This window comes from Pinus tabuliformis, chromosome X, assembly GCF_031772625.1.
Source record: "Pinus tabuliformis cultivar Carrire ecotype Pingquan chromosome X, CPIR1, whole genome shotgun sequence".
Taxonomy (NCBI): domain Eukaryota; kingdom Viridiplantae; phylum Streptophyta; class Pinopsida; order Pinales; family Pinaceae; genus Pinus; species Pinus tabuliformis.
In genome coordinates this window covers 394,276,227-394,303,527 of record NC_142308.1, presented here as the reverse complement: position 1 = coordinate 394,303,527, position 27,301 = coordinate 394,276,227, and the positions used below count along the sequence as shown (strand labels likewise).

The 27,301-nt window shown below is 41.3% G+C and overlaps 1 protein-coding gene across 4 annotated transcripts in view; it reads right to left on the bottom strand.

The window, feature by feature from the left end:
- LOC149140189 (serine/threonine-protein kinase EDR1-like) overlaps positions 1 to 27,301 on the bottom strand; it is a 499,775-nt gene that overhangs the window by 119,391 nt on the left and 353,083 nt on the right. For all 4 annotated transcript variants that reach the window (XM_089447023.1, XM_089447024.1, XM_089447025.1 and 1 more), the window contains 2 exons: positions 7,956 to 8,079; positions 7,807 to 7,826 (listed from right to left, as the gene is read on the bottom strand). In XM_089447023.1, the coding sequence (XP_089303149.1) occupies positions 7,807 to 7,826; positions 7,956 to 8,079 (144 nt within the window). The remainder of the gene's footprint in view (positions 1 to 7,806; positions 7,827 to 7,955; positions 8,080 to 27,301) is intronic.

Below are 27,301 nucleotides of genomic sequence, written 5' to 3'. Positions count from 1 at the left end.
CTGAAGAGGAGGGCTTGTTGCCCCATGATTTGCCCACCAAGAGTAGGGCTTCTTAAGCCCCCTGTCTCTAATCACATCATAACCTCCAAATCGACCAGTGCCAGTGGAAAACTCTGCAAAGGCATCCTCCACCTCAGCAAGCAATGCACTATCCTGATAAATCCGCCTCAATGCCTCTTTCCTCCCCTGTGAGATTTCACCATCCATGTGAGGAGGGAATCTGCGGGAAGGTCCACCATTCAGCCACTCATGGCTGTAGTATTTGGGGTTCAATGAGTGAGCCAAACAATGTAAAGGTGTACAATTCTTGTCCCATCTGCGGACAAGAATATCATGTATGGTATCGCAGAAGGCCTCTGGTGATGTCTCATACTGGGGGCACTCACTCTGTAGAATAATACTCCTCACAGACTCAATCATGGAATCCCATCCCTCATAAACCTCTCCTAGGATGGGTTTGTCTGTATCTGCAACTCGAAGCAAAGAGATGATAGGGTCCATGATCCGAATAATTAGATCTACCCTCTCCCACCAAGCATCATCTAGTACCGTGTCCTTCACTCTTTCAGAGGCTGCCTGATCTGTCTTTCTCCAAAAAGACCAAAACTCAGAAATAACCATGGACCCAAGAGCAGTCTTGACCTCCCTCAACCTCTTCAACATCATGAATGAAGATGCAAACCGTGTATCAGCAATCTTCAACAATGATAGATCGCTGTACTCCTTGTAGATAGTGAGGGCATTTGTATGATTTTGCACAAAGTTACGGATATGTCTTGCATCCTCAATAATGCTTCCAATCCAAAGCACATCAGAAGCAATGGATTTCAGTGCTAAGTTCAATGAATGGACAATGCAAGGTGTCCAAAACACTTGTGGATATTTAGCTTCCACAATCATGCCAGCCGCCTTGCAAACAGGTGCATTATCTGTAATGATTTGCACACAAGAATCAACACCTACCTCTTCAAAACTCTAATAAATAACTCACCCATAAATTGTGCATCCTTGTATTCGCCAAGTGTATCCACTGCTTTCAGGAAAACTGGACCATTCAAGGAAGACACCATGAAGTTGATGATTGGGTGTCGTGCTGGATCTGTCCATCCATCAGAAACAATTTTAACCCCAGATGTTGGCCATGATGCCTTAATAGGCTCGAGCATTTTTTGCACCTCTTTTTTTGCCTTCGTCAACAATGTGGTTCTCAGCTTCTCTGACCCAGGAGGCACATACCCTGCTGGAGCCCCTTGAGTTAGAGCTCGGCACATCTCAACAAATAAAGGTGAACATGCAACATTAAATGATATGAAGTTTTGATAGAAGAAGAAGGCAATGGTGAGATCAAGCTCTTCCCGTCTCTCTTTTTGGAAAATCCTGTCCATTGGACCAAGTGATCTTCTTTTTAATGCTTGTCCCCCAGTAGAAGTAGAACTCTCAAATGGAAATTTTTAAAAGAAAACTTAAAATTTAAATCTAAACTAAAAGTAAACAAAACTTGAAATTATTAAAATCTAAAACTAAAGCTTTAAATCTATAAATTAAACAAAACTTAAATCTAAATTGAGCTAAAATCCTAACTAAAGTCTAAACAAGGGGCTTTTTTTTTATGAATTTTTTTTATTTATGATTATAAAGTTGAGATCCAAATAAACAAAGGCTAAGGCAAATTAATGTAAATGATAATAATTCTATACTATATAGAAATGAACGATCTACACTATACAGAAATTTAACGCACCCAAAAAAAGAAAAAGAAAAATGAAAACGAAACTAAAAACGCTTCAAGCTAAAACTGAAAATCGAAACTGGAAACAACTGTGTACCAAGAACCCTAGCCGCAAACGCTACGACTGAAGGAAAATCGAAGCCAAAAATTGAACGTTGACCCTGAAGGAAAAACTCATGCATAAACATTCGTCCTCTCCACGCACGTAACAATACCAAAACGCATTACCTGGCCCGTGTATTGAAAGATTTTTTTTTGTTTTAATTGTTTTGTGTGCAGTGCAGGAATCGATAGCAGGTTTGCAGCGATAGTGAAGCGAATGAGGAGCTCGGTTTTGAAAGACACAGAGCTAGGCAGCGGAATGATTGCAGATGTGTATTTTTTTTTTTTGCAGATGATCGATGGTAGAAGGAAGAGACAGCGGTATTGCAGATTTGAACGTGACTGCTGCAGGAGAGGCGTAGAAGGAAATGTGGTGAGGTTCAGGTGGGTTTGCTGGATGGTGAGGGGACGTTGATAAAAAAAATGCGTGGAAGAGGGTACTGCGGGCTGGGGATTAGACGCAGGCAAAAAGAAGCTAAGACGAGGGGAGGCAGAAGAATAGGGAAAAGGTTGTGTAGAGAGCTGCAATATGGAGTTAGGTAGACGGAGAGTTGAATGAGCGCATCAGCAGCGTAGCAGGTAAGAGTGTGGAAGGGTTTGCAGATCCGTTGACGGAAGAATGAGTGCGTTTAAGGAGCAAGCTTGTACAGGTTGGAGCTAAGATGAAGCTCCAAGAACAGCAGATAGATGGCTTGAACAGAACCTCGAATTTCTCCAGAGAATCTAAAAATCTTTTTTGCAGAATATCCCTACAAAAATGAAACCCCGGATGGCAGACTGCTTGAGATTACCTGATGAAACCCTGAAAAATTCTCAAAGCCTGTGCCTGCAACCTGCAATGGGAAAACGAAAACCCAGAAAATATATGCAAGGATTGAAAATAAAACCTTAGAAACCAACTACAAGTTTACAGCATTTACAATTTTTCGACTCTTAAACAGCGAGATTTATCAATAATCAACAGTGATATTATCAAAATTCCAGATTTACTATGAAAAACTTCAGAAATCTCTCATGCAATTCAGAAAAACAAACTTAAATGATAAACCCAGGATCGAAACTGGTTGGGCTCTACAAGAGAATGCTTGCGGGAGTTCGCTGGTTCAGCCGAGAACTTCCCCAAACGCCGACTGATCTTCTCAATAAAGGGTTTCCTGCATAGCTCACTTCAACCATAAATAAAGGGGGAAAAAACAGTACTAAATCCCAGATGCAATGGAGATACCTGCCATTATTTCAGAAATTCTAATACCATTCAAACCCTAGTAAGTGAACAAGATACCTGTGTTCAACAATACTCCAGATCAAGCTATTACTAATGGCTGAAAAATGAAAATATGCAGAAAATCAAACAGCTCACAGCGTTTCAGGAGAGTAACACCAGCAAGATTTCAACCCCAAAGTATTTCTTTATTAGCACCAGGAAAAAGTTTACAAGAGAGCTTTCTTCAGCACAAGACTCACAGATCCAATGATCTCAAATGACCCCTAGCACCCTATTTAAAGGAAAAATTCCCAACAGCTAGTTCGAGTGATCCACGTCAAAATGATCTTGACCATCGATGAGGATCAAGATATCTCTTAATCTCATCCGTCGAATTTTTTAATGCATTAAAAATTGAAATTTTGTATTTATTTACTCAAAAATATTATTATTTTATTATTTCTAAGTTTTTATTTTATTTTATTATTTATTTTTTAATTATTTTTTAAAATTTTATTTATTTATTTATTTATTTTTATTTTTTTAATTATTTATATCTTTAATTTTTTATTGTTTTTTTATTTTTTCAAATTTTTTAATTTTTATTTTTTATTTATTTTTAAATGGATCCTCGAACTTAGCCTTTGGAAAAATCACCTAGGACCTAGGACTTAGGACTTATGAGGGGATTAAAACATTTTCTAACCCTCAAGACACTTTACATCATGACTTTTACAACTTTACATCTCAAGGGGGAAAACCCATTTGACATAGACCCTCATAAACCACCCAGTTCTGCGACACAACTATAATCTAGTAGATTAACACACTAGGATTCCTCTAAGATTCTAATGACAAAAGTCATTCCGGCTTTGGGGTTAGGCTGAAGGAAAACTCTGCCGATCATGGATCAGTGAGACAAAAAACCTTCCGGAACGTAGATTATCACTAGAAAATTAGGTCCACCTAGCCAATTTACATACATGACTCATATCTGCTAAATTATTTACAATTCACATATGCAGACTGGGTTTACAACATAGTATGATCAAGTCGACGATGACTGTCGAATGGCACGGACATGTCAATCAAGCGCTATCCCTTTTGCGAAGAAAAGGGGGTGTACTTGCTATGGGGAGTTGACACGTAGTGGTCAACAGACCCAATGGACAAATGTGGACCCGAATGGGAGATATGTGTGAAGGGGATATAATGAGCGGAGGAAAGTGATGTATGTGGTGTCGGGGAGCGGGACCACGCAACCAAAATCGAGATTTCCCATGTAGTGGCACTCCTAAAGCTGGTAGCAAATAAAAGAGATCCCACAAGAATAGGATACAAGTTGAACCACCGAGTTGGAAAGACGAGACAAGTGTACAAACCAAGACCATTCTTTCTAGACAAATTTTATGCGCAATTAAATTAGTTCTTTATTAATAATGATCAGAACCTACATGGGTTCCCTTACTGGGAAAATGGCCCAAGCCAAAGAAAATACATACAACAAATTTGGATCTCATCTAGCTGATCAAGAACTAGTCTTAGTTGATCTGTATCTCCTTGTTGCACTCTAGCACATTCCTCAAACCTAGCATGCTTGAGTGGATGTCCTTCACCCAACTACTAAGATTCCTCTCTCATTGCCTTGTGCCCCTATACATTGTGTTTTTCTCCCTTTGCCTAGCTTTTCTTTTATAAGCTTGAGTTATGACTAAATCCCTAACCCTAATCTCCAAAGCAATTGAATGCTAAGATTAGACCTCACCTCACTTGAGATTGAGATTTGAGATTCATCTAATTCACTAATGCAAAATCCTTTGCATTTCACTAGATCAACTCACTTTATCTTATAAAAATAAATTACTTTAATTACTAAAGTAATTTCTGAGGATGTATTAGGCGACTTCTGCACACCCAGACACTAAGCCTTGTGCAGTAGTATCTGCTCGAGCTAAAACCATCATCATAGGCCTCTCACTCGTGTCTCTTGTGAAAAATTCTAAACAGAAATTCTATTACTGCAAGAACTTATTTATTTTACCTACTTATTTCTCAACAAGTTATTTACAAAATCCCTTCAGTAAATATTAAAATAAATTCTACCGCAGATATCACACCATTATATAGAAACAAATATACGCACAAGAATCAAACACATCGACATAGTTATTTTTGGACAATTGCCCCCGGAAAAACCCAATGCGGGAAAACCGATGTAGCAAAGGACAGTTTTATTAATCTTCAGCAACAATTGCTTTTACAGAAAAATTTTGCATAGACACTGGGAGAAAACACCTAAGACTTTTCTCCGAGACTTTCTGACACCCTGGAGGACTTCCTTTGCCTACTGCGTCAGCCCTACATCATTTTGCGTTGCTCTGTCCTTCTCTACGTCATCCACTGTGTCTCTATGATTTGCGTCTCCCTCTGCGCTGTCTCTCAGAGTCCCTGTGTCACCCCTTCTGAGCTCCCTGACTGCTGCTAATCACCCCCTCTTCCTCCACCCTGCAACTCTCCCTCAGAAATCGATTTCACTCTCTCTGAAAATCGATTTTCCTAGGGATACTGTGTATCTACTAGTGTGTGTCCAAATGACCCTCAAGTCTTCTCTTATACTTTTCCTGTTGACGAATCAACGAATGAGATTAAGTCTTTAATCAACGACTAAGATTAAAACAGATTTCATCCTCATCTCTTAGAAGCTTCTCATCCTTATCTTTATTAATACCCATTAATATTTTTATTTTCCTACGATTAGACTTAAAAACCCATTAAAAATATTAATTATTTTAATAACTCCTCATTCGGATGAAATTTCTCAAAACGATTTTTGAGACTTGGAGATCTTATGTGCTTTAGCTTCTCCACCAATTTTCATGGCTAGAGCACATCCGGTGCTACCACAAATCAACATCTCTGTGAGATTGGCGTCTCCATTGGCTTTAACGAAAGCTTCATCTTTGGCAACATAAGGACCTTCCATTTGTTGGGAAGTTGACATTATTTGGATGGAGTCTCGAGACATTGCACATTTAATATGTATCTTTTTCAGTTGCCCAGTAAGGCTTAGTTTTGATGGATAGAGCAGATGCTATGTTTGTATGAGTGGTTGAACTATGGAGGGAGGAGTCGCCTTCTCGTTCCCTAGGATGTGTGTGCTATACCCAAGGGTAATTGGCAGCGGGTGGCAGGTTTGATAGATGTTACCACTCAGGGTAGCATTCTTGTTATTAAGTGGGTAGTGAGGTGCCTACAGGGTTCTGTACCTTGGCAGGGCTTGTTTTAGCATCAAATGATGGTAACATAACATATAGGCAAGGCCCAAGGGGCTTTTGATTTCTGTGATATTATTTCATGATTTCACCCCCCCACTTGCTCGAGGTCTTACACTTAGTCATATTTAGGAGAATTTGGTTAGTGTAGAGATTAGTTGCAAGCATAGTCAAGTGCAATTTGGAGGAAGGCAGGGGAAGTTGGGCTCTAGCAACATGCCTTATATGGAGCTAGACGTCACATGGTACTCCAATTGCAGACCTACCTCATTTTCAGGCAGATCATTTGAGTAAGATAGGCATTTTCTTTTGTGGAGATTTGTAGATAAAGTTGCTTGTCGCTGGAAAGATTGACATACACTGGTACATGAATATCGCTCACTGCTTGTTTCCCCCTTTACATATCATCGCTGGTGGAGATGGTAGCTCTCATCCACCAAACATATATGATCAAAGTGGACATTGTTGTGCTGAGGCCATTTTGGAAGGGACAGAATAGAGTTTCTGACTACCCTTGCGGAAATATGATTCATGATTCCTTGTTGCTACAATGACATCCATTCACCTCGATTCCCAGTGTGAGATGGTTATTGGTTGATTTAGAGGATAGGTGGGTGTGCAAACTACAGAGTGTCATGTCTTTTCAGTTTTCTTACAAGTTGAGGATTTTTTCTTGGCTTGTCATTCACCTTTAAGGTCCAGTTGGTCAAGAGTTGGCTTTTTGATGGTGCCTGCCTTATTTTCCATTGCTCTAAGATGGTGAAGCACATCTCTTAAGATTGCTCGTTTGCTAAGGGTTGCTGGAACACATTCAAGATAGATATTTAATTCTTCTTTAGGGAAAGATTCACACACAACTGGCCCTGTGTGGTGACTGCAGCTGTCTAGTTCGTTCCTTCATTGGGAATTGGCAGTGCTTGAGGATATCTGCTCTTTTTTACTTTCAGAAGCTTAGGTGTAAGTTTGTTTTGGGCAAGCTCTTAGTTCTTTGTCTAGTTTTTGTGCCTTATCGGTATGTTGAATCTTTAGACACAATAGCTCATTCAGACATTATTTCTGCACTAATAATCATACAAATGACTATATAAGTTCCATTGTATATACCCTTTCACTTTTGATTTACTGTTTGTAAACACATTCTCTGAATATAAGGCAGACTCTTTAAAAAAACAAAAGACTATGTTGGTGAAGCAAATTAAAAGTTAACAAAGGTTTTCAGTAAAAATGATCAAGAATAACTAGAAGGAAAGGAGGAATTAAAATCCAAAAGAGAATCTAAGAAGCTGAAAGAAGAGAAATTACGGCATATTTTCTCCATTAAGAGAAACTAGGATTGTCCCTAGTATAGAAAATTAGATGATCATCATGAAACACTGACTGACGAAGCTCGCAAATTTGATAAAATGCAAAATGCATGCAATCTGCAAAATAATTAACTAATCCTAATTTTAGCTTACACAGTCATCAATTGAAACTATATAAAGGGCATTGACGAATACCATTTGGATGTCGCATGCGGCTGGAAGAAAGACAAAGCAAACAAAGTAAAAAATATGTGAGAAAGAAAATCTAATACATCTCTTAAAATTTAATTCAAAAGAGCAGAAATATCCAACAATTGGCACAAGCAAGAATATTCTTCCACTACCTTAGCAATGATATTTCATTGCAGAAGTCTTCCATATTCTCCTCAGTCAAATCTTGCTCAAGCAAGACCTTAATTGCAACTTCTGTTCCTCTCCATATGCCTCGAAAAACTTCTCCAAAGGAACCTGTCAATCAAGAGAACTCATATAATCACCATACCTTAAACAGCTGAAAATCAGAAACAAATTTCACAAGGAACAACCAATTTAGCATAGTTTTATCACATTGTAGTTTTATAACAATTCTCTAACACTGTCCTAAAGTATTCGAAACTTAATTTCTAGAGTGAAAAAGCTATGTAACTAGTCTCACGACCCACGAGTACTCCGATACATTAAGAAAAGAAAAATACTAACTAAAGCATCTAATGAACTTGAATAGTTCAACAAACACCAAACTAGAAATATAATCATAATTTGAAAATCAAGAGTGTTCTAGAATCCTCACTGATTTTTCTCCTACGGAGGAGTGCACAACTTCCGTGTTGAATCCAATCTTATTATGATGAGTTTTCATTATAGCCTCCCTTACTACTAAATGTTGATTTTTGGTAGCTTGGGAAGTACTCCAAGCCCTAGGGTTCAGGGTTTGGAGGTTGGAGTGCCACAATAGGGCATTGTAGGTTTCGAACCCAAGGTTGGGGTTTTGTACCCAAAGGAGTTGGGCTAAAACCACAAGGCATTTGAGCATGGTATGATTTCTGGTGATAGAGGACGTCGAGCCGAATCCAAAGTATCGAGAATCACTTGAATGCCATTGTTGGGTTTTGCACAAGTTGCCCTAGTTAAGGAAGCCTTGTGGACAATTGGCAGCCCACATTAGAGAATTCGTTGGAGCCCTTGTAAAGAGTATAAATACAAGGTGCATGTGAGTCATTTCAATCCATCCAAGAGCAACGACTCAAAGGAGAAACATCACCTGTGGTAGCCACAGCACAAGGAGAGGGACGAGGAGCATAATGGCTGATTTGAGGTCTGTTAAGTGGGTTTGCTAGGGCCGAAGTGCAGCAGAGCAATGTTGCAGTAATTGTTATCGGGATATTATCGGCGAGGGGAAAAAATCGAAAAAAATCGTAAAAATCGGGAAAAAATCGGTAAATATCAGGAAAAAATCGTAACATACAAAAATATTCATTTTTTTTCAATTTTTTTAATATCTAAAGCATCTATAACATAAAATAAATACATTGACACATAAATATGATAAAAGAACTAATATATAAGATGTGTAATATCATTTCTAGTGCTACATCACACATAACAGTGAATCATGTCCTGAATAGTAAGTACTGACTCCTGAGTCCCAACTCAGCCTCAAAATATCAACAAAAAATATAATAATGTATCTCATATCATGTCATAATGTCATATACAATGAAATGAACCAAATAACTAAAGTCTAATCCTATTGATTTCCTCTGCCCCTCTAGATGTAGATGCCCGTGGAGTTGGCAGTGCACTTTGTTGTGCTCTAGATGCTGAAGAACTAGGAGCTACAGGAGGTAGACCACGTCCTCTACTAGTGACAGGGGTAGTCTGGGTAGGTTGTGTCGCCTCCTCCTCCTGTTGCTCCTCCTCCTCATCAAAAAATCAGAATTTTTTTTTATTTTTTTTCTCCCAAAGATTTTTAAAAATCGCAATTTTTTCAAGTTATCGTGATTTTTTGTGAAAAAAAATTAGCGTAAAAATCACGCGATAATATCGCCAAACTCAAAAAATCGTGATTTTCTGATTTTATCGCGATTTTCGCAACACTGCAGCAGAGGCTAGCCGAATGAGTTCTGGGCTGTTTTGTGCAAGTTTAAGGGTCGATCAACCTTCTTGTAGTAGGCTGCAGGCCCTGTAGCCATTACAGAGGCACCGTAGGCCTGTTCTAGTCTTGTTGGAAGGGCCGTAAGGCCTCTTCCCTAGTGCAGAAGCCAAGGGGCATGCAGTGTGGGAGGCAGCAAGCAAAAGGAGGCAAACCGCAGAGGAAAACATGATTGTTGGAGGGGTTAGAGAGGGCTGACATGGAGCTCCAGAAAGCCCTAACCAGATTGCAGGACTACAACATTGCACCAGCTCATGTGAGGGTATGTTCTCATGTCAAATCGCTGGTCCTAGTTTGGACAGTTGGATGGTAGATTTGTTTGCAGCCTATAGAAGCTAAGTGGAAGGGCTGACTTGGGTGGTTAGAAGCCCTAACCTAGGAGCAGATACTACAGTGAGTTTTTGACAGAGGTATTGGATATCTTTGGACTGTTGGAGGGCAGTGTGTAGATGTCCAAAGTAGCCCTAGAACAGGCGGACAAAAAGGACATTGACAGCTATGTGTTGGGTGAAGATTTGACAGCCTATGCGGCACTTTGATGGACTAAAGTGACCACTAGAGGAGGCAGTTTTGGAGCTTTTGTATTGGCCAGCCTAGAGGAGCAGATTGATAATCCAAAGTTCATTGTAGCAGAAGTGACTTGCAACAGTAATAGGAGGCAGCCCTCCTGGAGTTTTTGTGTTGTTCCTTGATGGACTAAGGGGCAGCTAGTGAGCAAATTGGGAAGTAGGACCAGCGGGTTACAGGGTATGACAAAGCAGCTTTGAGGTGCACTACATCAACTAGACCGTCAATAATCTTGTATTTTGTATTGTCTTGTACTAGTGGATTTTGAGGGCCATTATCCCTAGTATGGGAGCCCTAGACAATTGTATTATGAGATGATGTAATATAACGAAGTTGGGTTGATTGTACATATTGTAAATTTTGTAAAAGGTTGTCTACATTCTTGTACACTTGTAGATTTACTGTGTATATTGTTCTGCTGTTGCAAAGTAGTATTGTTGTGATACCTGGCTTGGTGGCATCTTTGATTTAAGATTCTGTCCTAGACACCAGTATTATGGAAGAAGAACATGGTATTAGAGAGCGTTTGAGCTACTATGAGGTACAGCAAATCAGAGTGTGCAGAACGAAATACAACGTAAGAGGGAGTTGGTCACATTGTAGACGAAGGGCTCACTACAATGTCGAAGTTGCAGGTTGGTCTCCAGTATGAGGACTAGTTGGAACGACTGTCCAACTCTAGTCCATGGAAGGAAAGGATCAAGTTAGTGTTGTAGGTCAACAGGATTGGGAGTTCGTCGAGAAAGCCATCAAGAAGCCAATTGACCCTAGATGGTGTGAAGGACTCCCTAATACCACATTTGTCCGGGAAGAACTTCGCTCATGAGATGTGGATGACTCTTCAGAGTTAGTTCTAGAAAAAGAACGAGAACCGGGTGCTGGTATTGGAGGACAAGTTGAAGTCTACCAAGATGTTCCAGGGTGAAGGAGTGACTTTGTATCTGATTACGTTGTCTCAGGTCAAAGATGAGCTTGTTTGCGTCGTTGTGACTATTTCAGATTCTAATATGGTGAGGATTACTTTGAAAGGGTTCACCGAGGAATGGAAGCCCTTCATCAAGGGGATCGATGCCAGAGAGAAGTTACCAAACTGGAATAGGCTTTGGGACGACCTCATTCAGGAAGTGAGACGAGGATCTTCATACGAAGATGAAGGCTCCAGATGAGGACGTGGCACTTGCAGCAAGAATGAAAGGCAAGCAAAAGAAGAACTTGAGTAAGATCAAGTGTTTCCAGTGTGGCAAGATGGGTCATTTTTCAATGAGATGTCCGATGAAGAAGAAGACAGGAGATGACGAGAAGAAGAAAGGGAAGAAAGTCGCTGGGATTGCCATTTCTGCTGAGATAAGATGCTGTCACCAAGTGATTGGAGGAGGAAAACTTTGCCGTGATCTCTCCTTTCTCGTAGGGTACCATTGATGAGGCTGCGTTGCATGTGGATAGTGGGGTGTCGAAACATATGATAGGGCCACAGAAGGCATTTGAGAATCTAGCTGAGTGGATTATTGGTTAACCCCATTTGGAGTTTAGGAGACATTGGCACATCCCGATGCCCATTATGGAAGGGAAGGCCTTTATGAAGTCCCCACCTGTGGTCCGTGACTAGTAAGCTTATTTACTCGATTTCTCTAATGACTTGTTGCACTGGAAGGCTAGGGGACGCATTGGGTCTTATGCATGATTGCAAATGGTTTCCATCTTGGCTTTGGTCTCCCTCTACGGGGTCCTAACCCTCCAGAGAGCTACAATGGCACATGTAGGGTGTGCGTTGAGAGCCATGGGTCTCCACAATGTTGAAGAAAAGTGTAACTAGGTTCGGTATTTGTCAACGTAATTTTGATCTTTGTACTTGTCAAGAAAAAGAAATATTATTTTTGTAAATTATATGAATGAGTTTCTTGCTCATTCCATAGGTCTAGGAAAGTCAAATAGTCAAAATCGTGTTAAAGAGCTCTTCTTGAGCAATTTATGTAATGTACATGGGTCAACCTAGTGTCAAGTAGCCCTCCAAGACAAGCAACATCCTCCAAAGAAAAAGTCAGCCTACAAAAACGGTGAGAAAGACAGTTAAGTCAAATTATATAAAGATGACATGTCGGCTCAACAAAAGGACGCAAAGGTTCACTGGCTCATGTCGGCTTGCATATATGGTCAAGGAACTATATACATATGCAGCTAGAATAATCAACGAAAAAAATCTTTGGATCACTCTGAAACTTCGTAAAATACAGAAAGGGATAATACCTCGGTGACATCCAATGCATAATCTAGGTAATACGAAATAATAACACACAGATCTCGATGTATGATCTCATGAAAGCTCTGTCTCGGTGCTCGGTGAAAGCTCTGTCTCGGTGCTCGGTGAAAGCTCTGTCTCAGGGCTTGCTCTCATCATACAAATTGAAGGAATTACTCTCGACATCTATGTGATGAAGAAGAATCACGTGACAGTCTATGGGCAACTTACTCAGGAGATTCAATGCAGTCATATAAACAATGTTGTTATGATATATACTCTCGGCATACTTATGGATGGAAAGATATAGTCTCGGCCTACTCTGAAGTAGCACTACTGTAATGACAGTCTCGTGATGATGATCTTGGTTCTAAAGGGAGTGCATACTCGTGAATGAAAAGGCTACACTCTCGACATATCATTGCAGTAACACGTTTGGATATGACCCCACAGCATGTCATGACTTGTCATGATCTCGATATCTATCATGAGCTTGATAATAACATAGTCATAAAGTCTTGATCATGAAAAGGTTATCAGTGCAACTCTCATGGATCTATGTACATATAGCTCTCATTGGTATGACGATGATCCCAGTGAAGACACAAAAGATGATGTCAAGAATGTAGCTATGATCTCAATGAAGGGTGTAGTAGATCTCAGTAAATCTATAGTCATTGTTTCGGTGATGATGCTGCTATCATGTCCTTAGTGATACAATAGTATTTACCCTAGTACAGCAGAAGTGATGAAGATAAACAAAACAATGAAGGGGATTGGTGTCTTGGTCTTGGAGTGGCTCAGAAAGTCAAGGGTCATGGTCTTGGTGTTCGTCAATAGGAATCTCTATAAGAAGAATTTTGTGCGGATTTTCCGCTCCAAGAGGGAGAGGATTTGGCCCTGGCAAAATGCCATATCTTGTGCTCTTGTCTCTTTGCTTTGATAGTTATTTGTTGAAGGAAGAAATACACACACTAATGATAATAAGCAAAAGATTGTGCTAATAATCTAAAGACAAAATGCATCACAAAGAGTTATTATGGAAGAAGAATCTCATTAACTACATTAGCCCCAAATTCTTCAACACACAGCAGCAGATTGCACTCCATGGATCCCCATAGCCATTCAAAGATTGCTCGTGGTTCACTTATTGGTTGAGGAAGATGCACCTAATTCATCATGCCTAGCTAGCCCCCGATTTGCACCATACACTTGGCAAATGATCTAAGAGTTGCACGATGATGTGGCACCACCAACACCATTATCCTAGCCCTTGCAGACAATCTACAAGCATTTTCGATTTGTTTGGAGACCCATGAGGACACTTGTGTACCCCCACATCTCATTTGGAGCACCACATGTTATTACAAGGAGCCAAACCCTTGTCCAATGCTTTTGAGGGTCTTATTCTTCATTGTGACACCCATGGACCTCAATAGGCCTCTTAGAGGGCCCTACGACATGCATAGATTATTATTTGACCACTTGAGAGATTGATTCTTTCATTTATGAGCTAGTTTGGTGGGCATGTCACCAAAAGTTGAATTATTAGAACATTATTTTACTTTTGCGGCTTATATACGCCGAGGAGGCTAATTAAAACTCCTAAGTTGTGTATAAATACAAGTGAGATAAGCTCATTTGCTCATCATCACTTTGGTTTTGATCTCTTTTCTCTCTTGAGAATTTCACACTTTTTCTACAGGATCAATCAGAGCTTTATGGATGAATTTTGATCTGTAGATATTGGTCTATCTTATCTTGGAGCTTCTATTTTGTCAATTGTGGATGGTTGGATATACTCAGTTACATGTAAGTACATGCTTTTAATTTTATTCTTGTTTTACTTTGTCATATACATTGGACTGGTATTTTTGCTATTTTTAGGGCTAATTGTTGCATACATTTGTTGCTTAAAATTGTGGAATTTTGTCTCTATTATAGCATCTCTCAATGTATGGGCCATGTAATGTGAATGAAATCTCCTAGGGCTAATTCTATCAAAGCATTTGACCTTGACAAACCATCTCCTTTCCACATCGAAGTAAAAAAGTTGCAAGATTGCTTCTCCTTGACCTAGAAGGCTAGTGAAGTGGTCTTGAGGCCTCCTTGACTAGGAATCAAAAATCCTCACCCATGTTAATCATAGAATCCATTCTCCCAAGACTAAGGCATTGATCTACCAAGAGGTGGTCACAAAAATTCATATCCTTTCACCTACTCCCAGGTCTAGCCAAGTTCGGGCACCTAGGGCATCGATTTCCTAACAATCTAGCCTTCCACAAAGTTCAATATCCTAGGGTCTCCTGCGCTGGTGTTTCCTCAGAAAAGCCAAGCCCTAGCTCCGGGATCAAACTTTGCCCTGGCAACCCCAAGGCTAGTACCTCATAGAATCAGATCAACACTTTCAAGTGAAAATTCTTTCTTTGATCCCTTCCTCGACCTTTTCTAGGGTAAGAACATCATTGGTTTCTATACTCTTTCCTCATACCCTAGACTGGGTCCACTTTGTCTCATGTGGTCCCATTCCTTTGAGAAAACAATTCTTCAAGAACCATTCGGGATACCAATTTCAACAAGGATTTTAGGGATCGGGAAACTCCTTCACAAGTCATATCCCATAAACCTAACAGTCAAATCCTCCCTTCCTTTCCTTAGAAAACATTGTACCTTGCTTACAAGGCAAGCAAGCTCTTCTAGGGAAGGGATTGTTTGGGTCACTCATATCCATTCATTGATTTATCCTTCATGAATGACTCCACAACATACCGAGTCTCCTCCCATTAGTGAAAGTCCATAAATAGAAGGGAGCCTTTGCTGAGGTGACAGTGGGCTAACTCTCCATTTGTTGCCCTTGGTCTAGCATTTGCCCTTTGGGTCCCCTGCTAGTTACATATTGACATATCATTAATGGCGACTCCATTGGAAGAACGAAGCCCTAGTTCTTCATTGAACCTTAAGGTCGATGCTTGTGGGGTGAAGCAAGCATTTTTTTAGGCATCGTCAATTTCACATTGGCGACTCCTACATATTTTACATGTATACCTCTAATAGGTTGTCTTTCTTTGATAAATTTCCTGCTTTGGACATTGCTAGCATCCATGGGCACCCTAATCATGTCGAGAGAAGGATGGTACGTGGTGTGCCTGTGTTTGATGGTGATCCACTCTCCGCAATTGACCACGTAGAAAGTTTTAACGCATATGCTTCAAGAGAGAAGGTTGTTCACCAAGATGTCCTTATGTTACTGTTCATGGGATCTCTCGGTGGTCATAACTCATGGTTGCATGATCATGAACCTAGGAGTATCTCATCTATTGAAGAGTTCGTTGATGGCTTTCTTAGACATTTTTAATTACGCCCCGCATTAAGCATCCAAGAGGAAGCCATCATCGAGCAGCATCAAGACATTAAGAATCTAGGTAATTAGCAAGAAGACGAGTCCTCATTGGGTCTACATGATGAAAATGATGATTTTGAGGACACATGTGCTGGGAAGGATAAGTTTATGGAAAGTGAAGTTGAGACCAACCTTACCTTTCTCAAAGATATTACTCCTGATGAATCCTATTTTGAAAACCCTGAGAAAGATGACCCCATTAGCCCCTTGGAAGATGACACTGAAGATTATTTCCACATTGAAAAGGAGAAATGGAAAATTTCTAGTCCTCAATTTCACTGTGCTCCCATTTACGACACTGAGAAGGAGGGTGAGGATGAGACTGCTCTTCCCTTCCCCTCAGGTACTATTTATGATGACATACCCATTTATACCCTTGGGAAGAAGAATCTTCATTTGCCTTGCATAAAGGGGGAGAGTTGGAAATGATCATTTTTCCTTTTAGGAAAGACCCAATCTTTGATACTAAGTAAATTAATAAAGCTCACACTTCTCCTGAGTATCATTCTATGTTCAAATCACATGAGCCTTTAGATTATGATTTTGGAAAGCGAAACACATTGATTACAATGTTGATATTTGGGTAGCATAGGATGTGCTCTGGCTCAGAAATTTTGTGGAGGGGCTACAACACATGAGATCTCCATGACCCATAAATCGTTTGGCGAAATTCCACCCGGATTGTATTTTATTAAAATAATTAATATTTTTAATGGGGCTCCTAAGTCTAAACTTAGGAAAATTAAAATATTAATGGGTGTTAATGAAAATATGGGTGAGAAGCTTCTAAGAGACGAGGATCAAGTCTAATTTAATCTTCGCTGTTGATTAGAGATTAGATCACGGCTGTTGATTTCTCAACAGGAAAAAAATAAAGTAAGGCTTGGGGTTAGTTGGAGAACACACACAGAGAGATTGAGGAAATCGATTTTCCGAGGTGAGAAGTTCTCAGGAGGAAAATTGATTGGGGAGATCTTGCAGCTGAGGGGCAGGGATAGTTCGGGAATACTGACAGAGAAGCAAAGAGAAACTTTGTTGATTTGGAGTAGCATCGAATGTGCTCTAGCCACGAAATTTGGTGGAGAGGTTGGGGCACATGAGATCTCCAATACCCAGAAAAGGTTTGGGCAGATTCTAAACAAATTAGGAGATATTAAAACAATTAATATTTTTAATGGAGTCACTAAGTCTAAACTTAGGGAAAATAAAATATTAATGTGTATTAATATGAATTTGTGTTAGAGTGATCCAAAAGACATGGATCAAGCCAGATCTAATCTTAGCCGTTGATTAGGGACTTAATCTCGGAGGTTGATATATCAACGAGGAAAATATAAGAAAAGGCTTGAAGGTCACTTGGAAGGCACACGAGATGATCAGTCATTCTATTATCTAAAGCGAGGTTTTGCTAAGAGAGATAGAATCAGTGATCGGGAGAGCAGCTGAGGGGCATTGAGTACAGAGAAACAGAGAAGGCAGAGATTGTACCAGGAGAGCAGCGCAACTGCCAAAGAGGGTGACGCAGAGCTAGCAAGGGCTCACGCAAGGCCACATAGAGGCAACCAAATGTTGCGCAGAGCACCAGAGGGGCCAAAGCAGCTGACGCAAAAGCTCCCAAAGCTGAGGCAGGGCCTCCTGGGGCTGACGCAAGCCTAGAAAGGTTGACGCAGGGCCAGCGTGAGACAGAGAGGTGCTGACACAGTCCAGTTTGGGCAGACGCTGGGTTGCAGAGCAGTTTTGTGCTGAGGAGCTGTCGGAAGGGTTTTCTAGGGTTTCAGCCAGGAGATTTCTCTCAAACTATGAGGTATAGCTGCTAAGGAAATTCTCTGTTGGGTAGGCCAGTTTCGGCACCCATATTGTACTCTGATAGTGCTTAATAAGAAAATCCTCAGATAGTTGCACCGGTCTTCCCACATTGGGTTTTTCCGGGGACATTAGTCCAAAAATAATGGTGTCATGTGGTGAGTTTGTTCTTGTTTCTTTTAGTTGTTGATCTGTAATATGTTAAGCATGCACTGGAGTTTATTTTCAATATTTACTTTGTAAATAACTTGTTAAAGAGAAATAACAAGTAGGTAGGAATAAATCAGAAAAAGTGCATGAAGGGTTTCTAAACTAAGTAAACTTAGAAACTTCAACACGGTATCAGAGTGTGATTGCAGATCACAAGAGAACTAAAAGATATCAGACGAGCGGAGCAATAGCAGCAGAAAACAGTTGTCCTATTAAAATTGGAAACTAGGACCAAACTCCATGTCGGTCATCTTATTAATGGAAGCTGATATTTTTCTTGGATCCCTCTCATCGAGAGGTGTAGGATTGATCTAAAGATCATCCGATTTCGATAAGTATTCATGGAGATATGAATTTATTTGTGTTATGGGACAATTCGTCAAGGTTGGCTAGCAACCAAATAAACCCCACTTGTGCTCAACGTTTTAGTATAAATAGAAGTGCCCTTCAACTCATTTCAACAAACTTGGGATCTCTTCCTCTCTACTTGTCTTTGGGTTTTAGTATGAGGAGAGATCCTAAGGGATAACGTTGCCCTAATCCAAAGGCCAGACGCCGGCACTGCTGGGAACTGCCGAGAACTATCAGAACAGCGGGGAAAGATGACGCAGAAGGCAGAAGCCGGCACTGCCAAGAACAGCCGAAATTGTCGAAACTGTTAGAACTGACGGGAAAGCTGACGCAGGGGACTGAAGCCGAAACTGCCGGGAAAGCTGACGCAGAGGGCAGAAGCCTGAAGAGCTGGGAAAGTTGACGCAGAGGACAGAAGTCGGAATCGTTGGGAACTATCGAGAACAACCGGTATTGTTGGGAACTGTCAGAATTGCCGAGAAAGCTGATACAGAGGGAAGAAGTTGGAACCATCGGGAACTGTCGGAACTACCGGGAACTACCGGAACTGCCGAAACAACCGGAACTGTTGGAACTGCCGGGAACTACCGGAACAACCAGAGCATCTGTCTCCGAAAGAGAGCAGCATGCAAGGGACAACTAACTAACATTGGGACAGTTGTATGGTACTTAGCAACAAATACACCAAGCATGCAATGTTACAGCTAGCATACAAGGAACAGCTAGCATGCAACAGCAAGCATGCTAAGGACAACAAGCATGCTAGGGACAAGAAGCAAGGAAGGTGCAGCAAACACATAGGTCAGTATGGTAACATGGTGCAGCAATGGCACATAATGCAATACAGTGATGGATACAATCATGATTAATAAAGCATGATAAGATGCAGCATAGTGATGATGGGTGCAGTGTGGTGCAACGCAGTGAGGTGCAGCATGATGACGAAATGCAGCACAACGATAGGTGAAAGAGTCACCTTGGAGAATCAGTTGAAGCAGCACGTCTTCAACTGATCTCATGTATCATCTTCTTAGAGATGATCTATGCTCTTATCTAGATAAGTCAAAGTGTTGAATTCTGTTGTAAACATACTATCTCTCTATATCTACTGAACTATTGAAGAACATATAAGAAGAATTGATCAACGGTTTCCCCACATTGGGGTTTGTCCCTGGCTAGCGCCACATCTTGTGTCTTCTTGTCTTGGCTTGTCTTCTGCAATTTATGTTTATGTTCTATCTGCAGTTTACTTAATGCTAATGTGATTGCTAATCTGGAAAAGATATTGAGCTAACTGTGAAAATTGAAATAAATTGCTCTAAGCATAGAACACACCTAAAATTAACATGTCCCGAGGTGACAGAAGTTGTTTCTAGCAGTGCAGAAGCCAAGGAAGTGACACAGAGCCAGCCAGAGCCACGCAGAAGAAGCCGGGAACTACGCAGAGCCTCAGTGAGACCAGCGTTGCTAATGCAGAGGGCCAGAGGACTGACGCATGGCATCCCGGGGTTGACGCAGACCCATCCGGGGTGACGCAGAGCCAGCGTGAGGCAAAGAAGGGCTGACGCAATTCACAGAGAGGCAGTTGCTAGAGTCTAGAAGGCCGTAAAAATATTGCAAAGTGGAGTTGTTGAGGTACTGTAGTCAGAACAGTACCTGACAGAGCAGGGCCAGAGGAGTTGTTACCAAGGGTTTCTAGCCGAGGAACCTAGATCGGTAGTGCAATTGCACAAGACGATCAGATTAGGGGGCATCTCGACAAGTGGCAGAAGGATTTCCATGAGGGAAATCAAGACTTAAAGGGAGTCCATAAGAGAACTTCCAGACGGGAAGTAGAGACACAAAGGAGTTGAACAGAGAACTTCCAGGAGAGAAGTAGAGGAGCGTCATGGCACTACACGGGGTAAGAGACCAAGATAGACTAGATGGAGCATCGAACTTCGCAGTCTAGAAGGCCAGAATCTTATCATTGCTTGACAGGAATCGTGTCAAGAACTTCGCCTTGAAGGTTATAGATATCCCAGTCGACCCCAATGATAACGACAAGTACGAAGAGGCGATGGCGAGAGCCAAGTGAATTATCCTTGACGGGGCCAAGGATCATGTGGTACCACATATAGCCGAGAAGGAAATGGCAATTGAGATGTGGGAGGCTCTCAAGAACCTGTACCAGCATACTTCTGTGCAGAGAAGAATGCTCCTCGAGAACCAGATGAGGTCATATCAAATGAACAAGGGTCAATCGATTGACACCTTCGTCGGAGGACAAAATGAGATCCGAGACCAGTTGACTGCTATAGGAGCGACACCGGATCAGGAGCTTATGGTGAGGACAGCCCTAAATGCTGTCTCAAAAGATTGGGTAGTGTTCGTCCAGACTATCTTGGGCAAAGGGACTCTACTACCTTGGGACAAGAAGTGAGAAGCTCTTCACCAAGAAGAGATCAGACGGTAGTCACCATGGGAGACTCACGCAGAGCCTGTGTCAGCCTGATTGGATGATGTTGTTGCTGCAGAGGGTAGCGCAGTGGTTACTGGGCCGGCACAGAGACTGTTGAATCTCGTTTTTCGGTTATCGTGGCTAAAGGTACAACACAGATTTTATCTGGAGTTGCTAGTGGGATGCTAATTCTATTCCTGGAAAATAGTACCTAGTGAGGCAGAAGCAAAGTAGAGAGAATCAGTTCGTCGGAAGATTTCTTGCCAAGAAATCTAGATCCAATGCTAAGCAGCAGCAAAGAGAGATCAGAGAGGAGTGGTTGGCAGAAGGATTTTCATGAAGGAAATCGAAATTCAGAGGGAGATTGTTCCTTAGAGGACTTCTAGCACCAAAGAAATCCAGAACAGAGTTTTGTTGGGGCAAAAACGAAAGAGGGAGAAGAGAACCAATTCGACATTCATTTGAGTAGAGATGGCCATCAACAGATTGAGGGATCAGGACAGGTTGGATGGAGCATCCAACTTCGTCATCTAGAAGGCCAGGATCCTGGCAATTTGAATAAAAATCGCATCAAGGATTATGCCTTGAGGATGGTTGTTGTTTCGATCGATGCTGATCCTCTCAAGAAGTACGAGGAGGCTCAGGCAAAAGAAAAGTGCATGATCTTTGGCGGGGTTAAGGATCATGTGATCCCACATATTGCTGAGAAAGACATAGCAAGGGAAATGTGGGAGGCCTTGACCAGATTGTACGAGGGAACTTCCTTTCAGCGGGAGATGTTGCTTGAGAGTCCTCTGAGACAGTTTCAGATGCAAAAGGGAGAAGAAATCGATCCCTTCTTTCCTAGGTTGCAAAGGATTCGTGAGAGGTTTTCGATCTGGTTTGCATCCTACATTATGTGTTCTTGTCTACTATTGTTCTTGTTTTAGTAGTTCTTTGATGATACACAAGCATAATAATAAGTGAAGAAGCTAATAAGTAAGGAAAAATAAAATGATATCACAACCAGTTATCAAGAAAAAGAGAAATCATCCTAACTATTTCTCTATAGATTTCTCAATAGGTTGATCCTTGATGGAGCTCAAGATCATATAGTCACACTTAGCAGGCAAGAATACGACCAAAGAAATGTGGGATGCTCTAGCAACACTATACCTGAATCCTTCCGAGAATCGGAAATTGTTCTTGAAGGAGAAGCTGGGAAGCACCAGGATGCAGAAGGGAGGAGTTTCTCCACACCTTACCAGAATTCAAGATATTCGGAATGAGTTTGTCGCAGTTGGAGAGACACCACAAGAAGGTTAACTTGTGTGTGTAACCATTAATGGTTTCACCAAGGAGTGGGCTACTTTCGTTCAAGGCATACCGTACTAGTGGACGAGATCAACTACTTGAATGAGATCGACTGTGGGCGGATTTCACACAGAAGGAGATGTGACTTGCTCTAGTCAAGAGTGTGAAAATTTGGTGACCCCGAATCCCTACTGCAGTAAGTGATTAAATTTCTCCTACTTGTAAATTTCTGAATAAAGTTATTTACAGTGTTACACAGTAAACATCGAAATAAAATCTACTGCAGCTTTCACAACATAAAATACTGTGGAAGCAAAATACTGCATAGGAAAGAAATAAACACACACATGTACACGTTAATTTTGGACAAATGTCCCCAAAAAAACCCAATAAGGGAAAATCGGTGCAGTAGCTAAGGGTTTTATTACTAAGCAGTGGTTTTTTCAGTACAAATCATTGGATGCCCAAACTGGCTATCCAATACCAAGAATAAACTGGCAAAGAGGTAGTGAGAAAATATCTCACACTATCACTGGAGATCCGACACTGATCCGGGCTCTGGATGAGCTTCCCTATGCTATCTTTGTGTGGGCTCATGCATTCCTTGCGTCACAGCTCAAGGGATTGCGTCACCTCCTTTTGACGACTGTAAAATCGACCCTTTGGCCCTTCAGACTCACACCCTGGCTTTTGGCACTGGATCTCGATTGCTCCTTCGCAAAATTGCGGACTCCCTCTGAAGCACTGTGTTGCCTCTACGTGGCACTACACTGCCTCTCTGGACCTCTCGATGCCTTCTCTGTCTTGCACTCACTGGGACTGGAAAAATCCCCTCCAGTCTACTATCCCTACCCCTCACTACAGCAGATCACTCAATCTCTCTCTGACAACTCAGCGCTGCTACTCTCTAGATCTCAATATCTCGGTGTATTTTCCAAGTGCCCATCAAGCTCCTTCTTATAATCTCTCGTTGGAACACCAACAACCAAGATTAAAACATAATCAAAGGCTAAGATTAACTAGGAGTTGATCATATCTAAGATTATCTAGAATATTCGCACTAGATTTAATTAATACCCTTTAATTAATCACATTTCCTAATTTTAGACTTAGGAATACAATAAAAATGATTAATTATTTTAATTAAACCATCTCTAGGTGGAATTTTCCAAAACGATTTCTGGGTTTTGGAGAATACATGTATTCTAGCCTCTCCACAACGTTCCGTGGCTAGAACACATCCGATGCTACAAAAATCAACACTCCCTCTTAGCGAGGAATGTGTTCCAGCGCCACAACCCACTGAAGCAACACCCTATATCTGTAACACCTCCTGTTACGCTGCGTATGCCCGGCTCTACTACCCACCAACTACTACAGAACTCTGATTTCTGCATCCATGTTGCTGCTGAACTGCTACCAACACTGCATCTACACCGCAAACTTCTGCAACTGCTATTGTTGCAACTGCAACACTGCAACGGAAAAGCATCCAAAATACTGAACCAACTGCGGTCAGTATGATGCATCTATCACCAGAGTCCTAACTACTGCTAGACTCTGCATTGTCACTGAAGCCTTTGTGTTGTTGTTGACTCTGCTCTATGCCAACTGCACTCCGTTGCCTAGTATCTAACCGCTACTAGCACACCTGACTGCACCAACTGCCACTTGTCCATCCTGCTACTACATACCATGGGCTCCCGTAGCAAGGTATTGATTCATGAGGTGGACCTCCTTAAGAATCTTGCCCATCATGTAGCTCTCTGAGGTTACAAAACCAAATCACCCCACCTCACACCTGGAGGTAACTCAGCGATCATGGCAAACTCTTCCTCCAATCTGGAGGACAACCTGTCAATCTCAGCAGATGCAGCCTGCTGATCCTACTTCCCCTCCTTGACCTTCTTTTTGGGAGGACATTGAGAGCTGTACTGGCCAAGCTCGCCACATCTGAAGCATTTGATCTTGGAAATGTCCTTCTTCTTCCTGCGTTGCTCCCGCTACCCCTGTGATGCGAGGACTGCATTCTCCTCTTCCTTTACTTGCTTCGTCCCACTGCAGTTATTGCTCCCACTAATGGTGCTCTTCACCGGATCTCGCGCCATCTCCTCCTACTGCAAATCGTCCCATATACGATCATCAATGGCGACTCTGTTGGAAGAATGAAGCCCTAGTTCTTCATTGAACCTTAAGTTCGATGCTTGTGGGATGAAGCAAGCATTTTTTTAGGCATCGTCAATTTCACACTAGCGACTCCTACATATTTTACATGTATACCTCTAATAGGTTGTCTTTCTTTGATAAATTTCTTGCTTTGGACATTGCTAGCATCCATGGGCACCCTAATCATCTTGCGAGAAGGATGGTACGTGGTGTGCCCGTGTTTGACGGTGATCCACTCTCCGCAATTGACCACGTAGAAAGTTGTAATGCACATGCTTCAAGAGAGAAGGTTGTTCACTAGGATGTCCTTATGTTATTGTTCATGGGATCTCTCGATGGTCATAAAAAATGGTTGCATGATCATGAACCTAGGAGTATCTCATCTATTGAAGAGTTTGTTGATGGCTTTCTTAGACATTTTTAATTACGCCCCGCATTAAGCATCCAAGAGGAAGCCATCATCAAGCATCATTAAGACATTAAGAATCTAGGTAATGAGTAAGAAGACAAGTCCTCATTGGGTCTACATGATGAAAATGATGATTTTGAGGACACATGTGCTGGGAAGGATAATTTTATGGAAAGTGAAGTTGAGACCAACCTTACCTTTCTTAAGGATATTACTCCTGATGAATCCTATTTTGAAAACCCTTAGAAAGATGACCCCACTAGCCCCTTGCAAGATGACATTGAAGATTATTTCCACATAGAAAAGGAGAAATGGGAAATTTCTGGTCATCAATTTGATTGTGCTCCCATTTACGACACTAAGAAGGAGGGTGAGGATGAGATTGTTCTTCCCTTCCCCTCAGGTACTATTTATGATGACATACCCATTTATACCCTTGGGAAGAAGAATCTTCATTTGCCTTGCATAAAGGGGGAGAGTTGGAAGTGATCAATTTTCCTTTTAGGAAAGACAAAATCTTTGGTACTAAGGAAATTGATAAAGCTCACACTTCTCTTGAGTATCATTCTATGTTCAAATCACTTGAGCCTTTAGATTATGATTTTGGAAAGCAAAACACGTTGATTACAATGTTGATATTCGGGTAGCATCGGATGTGCTCTAGCTCCGAAATTTTGTGGAGGGGCTACAACACATAAGATCTCCATGACCCATAAATCGTTTGGTAAAATTCCACCCGGATTGTATTTTATTAAAATAATTAATAGTTTTAATGGGGCTCCTAAGTCTAAACTTAGAAAAATTAAAATATTAATGGGTATTAATGAAAATATGGGTGAGAAGCTTCTAAGAGACGAGGATCAAGTCTAATTTAATCCTAGCTGTTGATTAGAGTTTAGATCACGGCTGTTGATTTCTCAACAGGAAAAGAATAAAGTAAGGCTTGGGGTCAGTTGGAGAATACACATAGAGAGGAGAGAAGTTCTCAGGAGGAAAATCGATTGGGGAGATCTTGCAGCTGAGGGGCAAGGATAGTTTGGCAATACTGACAGAGAGGCGGAGAGAAGCTTTGTTGATTTGGGGTAGCATCGGATGTGCTCTAGCCATGAAATTTGGTTGAGAGGTTGGGGCACATGAGATCTCCAATACCCAGAAAGGGTTTGGGCAAATTCTAAACGAATCAAGAGATATTAAAATAATTAATATTTTTAATGCAGTAACTAAGTCTAAACTTAGGGAAAATAAAATATTAATGTGTATTAATATGAATCTATGTTAGAGTGATCCGAAAGACATGGATCAAGCCAGATCTAATCTTAGCCGTTGATTGGGAACTTAATCTTGGCCATTGATTTATCAACGAGGAAAGTATAAGAGAAGGCTTGAGGTTCACTTGGAGGGCACACTAGATGATCAGTCATTCTATTCTCTAGAGCGGGTTTTGCTAAGAGAGATAAAATCAGTGATCAGGAGAGCCGCTGAGGGGCATTGAGTACAGAGAAACAGAGAAGGTAGAGATTGTACCGGGAGAGTGGCATAGCAACCAAAGAGGGTGACGCAGAGCCAGCAAGGGCTCACGCAGGACCATCCAGAGGCAGCGAAGTGCTGCACAGAGCACCAGAGAGGCCAACGCAGCTGACGCAGAGGCTCCCAAAGTTGACGCATGGCCTCCTAGGGCTAACGCAGGGCTAGAAAGGCTGACATAGGGCTAGCGTGAGACAAAGAGAGCTGACGTAGGGCCAGCGTGAGACAAAGAGAGCTGACGCAGTCCAATTTGGGCAGACACTGGGGTTGCAGAGCAATTTTGTACTGAGGAGCTGCGGGAAGGGTTTTCCGAGGTTTCAGCCAAGATATTTCTCTCAAACTATGAGGTATAGCTGCTAAGCAAATTCTCTATTGGGTAGGCCAGTTTCGACACCCATATTGTACTCTGATAGTGCTTAATAAGAAAACCCTCAGATAGTTGCATAGGTTTTCCCTCATTGAATTTTTCCTGTGACATTAGTCCAAAAATAATGGTGTCATGTGGTGTGTTTGTTCTTGTTTCTTTTAGTTGCTGACGTGTAATATGTTGAGCATGCACTGGTGTTTATTTTCAATATTTACTTTGTAGATAACTTGTTAAAGAAAAAATAACAAGTAGCTAGGAATAAATCAGAAAAAGTGTATGAAGGATTTCTAAACTAAGTAAACTTAGAAACTTCAACGTGGTATCAGAGTGTGATTGCAGATCTCAAGAGGACTAAAAGACATCAGCCGAGCAGAGCAATAGCAGCAGAAAACAGTGGTCTTGTTAAAATTGGCAACTAGGGCCAAACTCCATGTGGGTCATCTTATTAATGGAAGCTAATATTTTTCTTGGATCCCTCTCATCAAGAGGGGTAGGATTGATCTAAAGATCATCCGATTCCGATAAGTATTCATGGAGATATGAATTTATTTGTGTTATGGGACAATTCGTTAAGGTCGGCCAACAACCAAATAAACCCCACTTGCGCTCAACATTTTAGTATAAATAGAGGTGGCCTTCAAGTCATTTCAACACACTTGGGATCTCTTCCTCTCTACTTGTCTTTAGGTTTTAGTAGGAGGAGAGATCCTAAGGAATAACGCTGCCCTAATCCAAAGGGCAGAAGCCGGAACTGTTAAGAACTGCCGAGAAC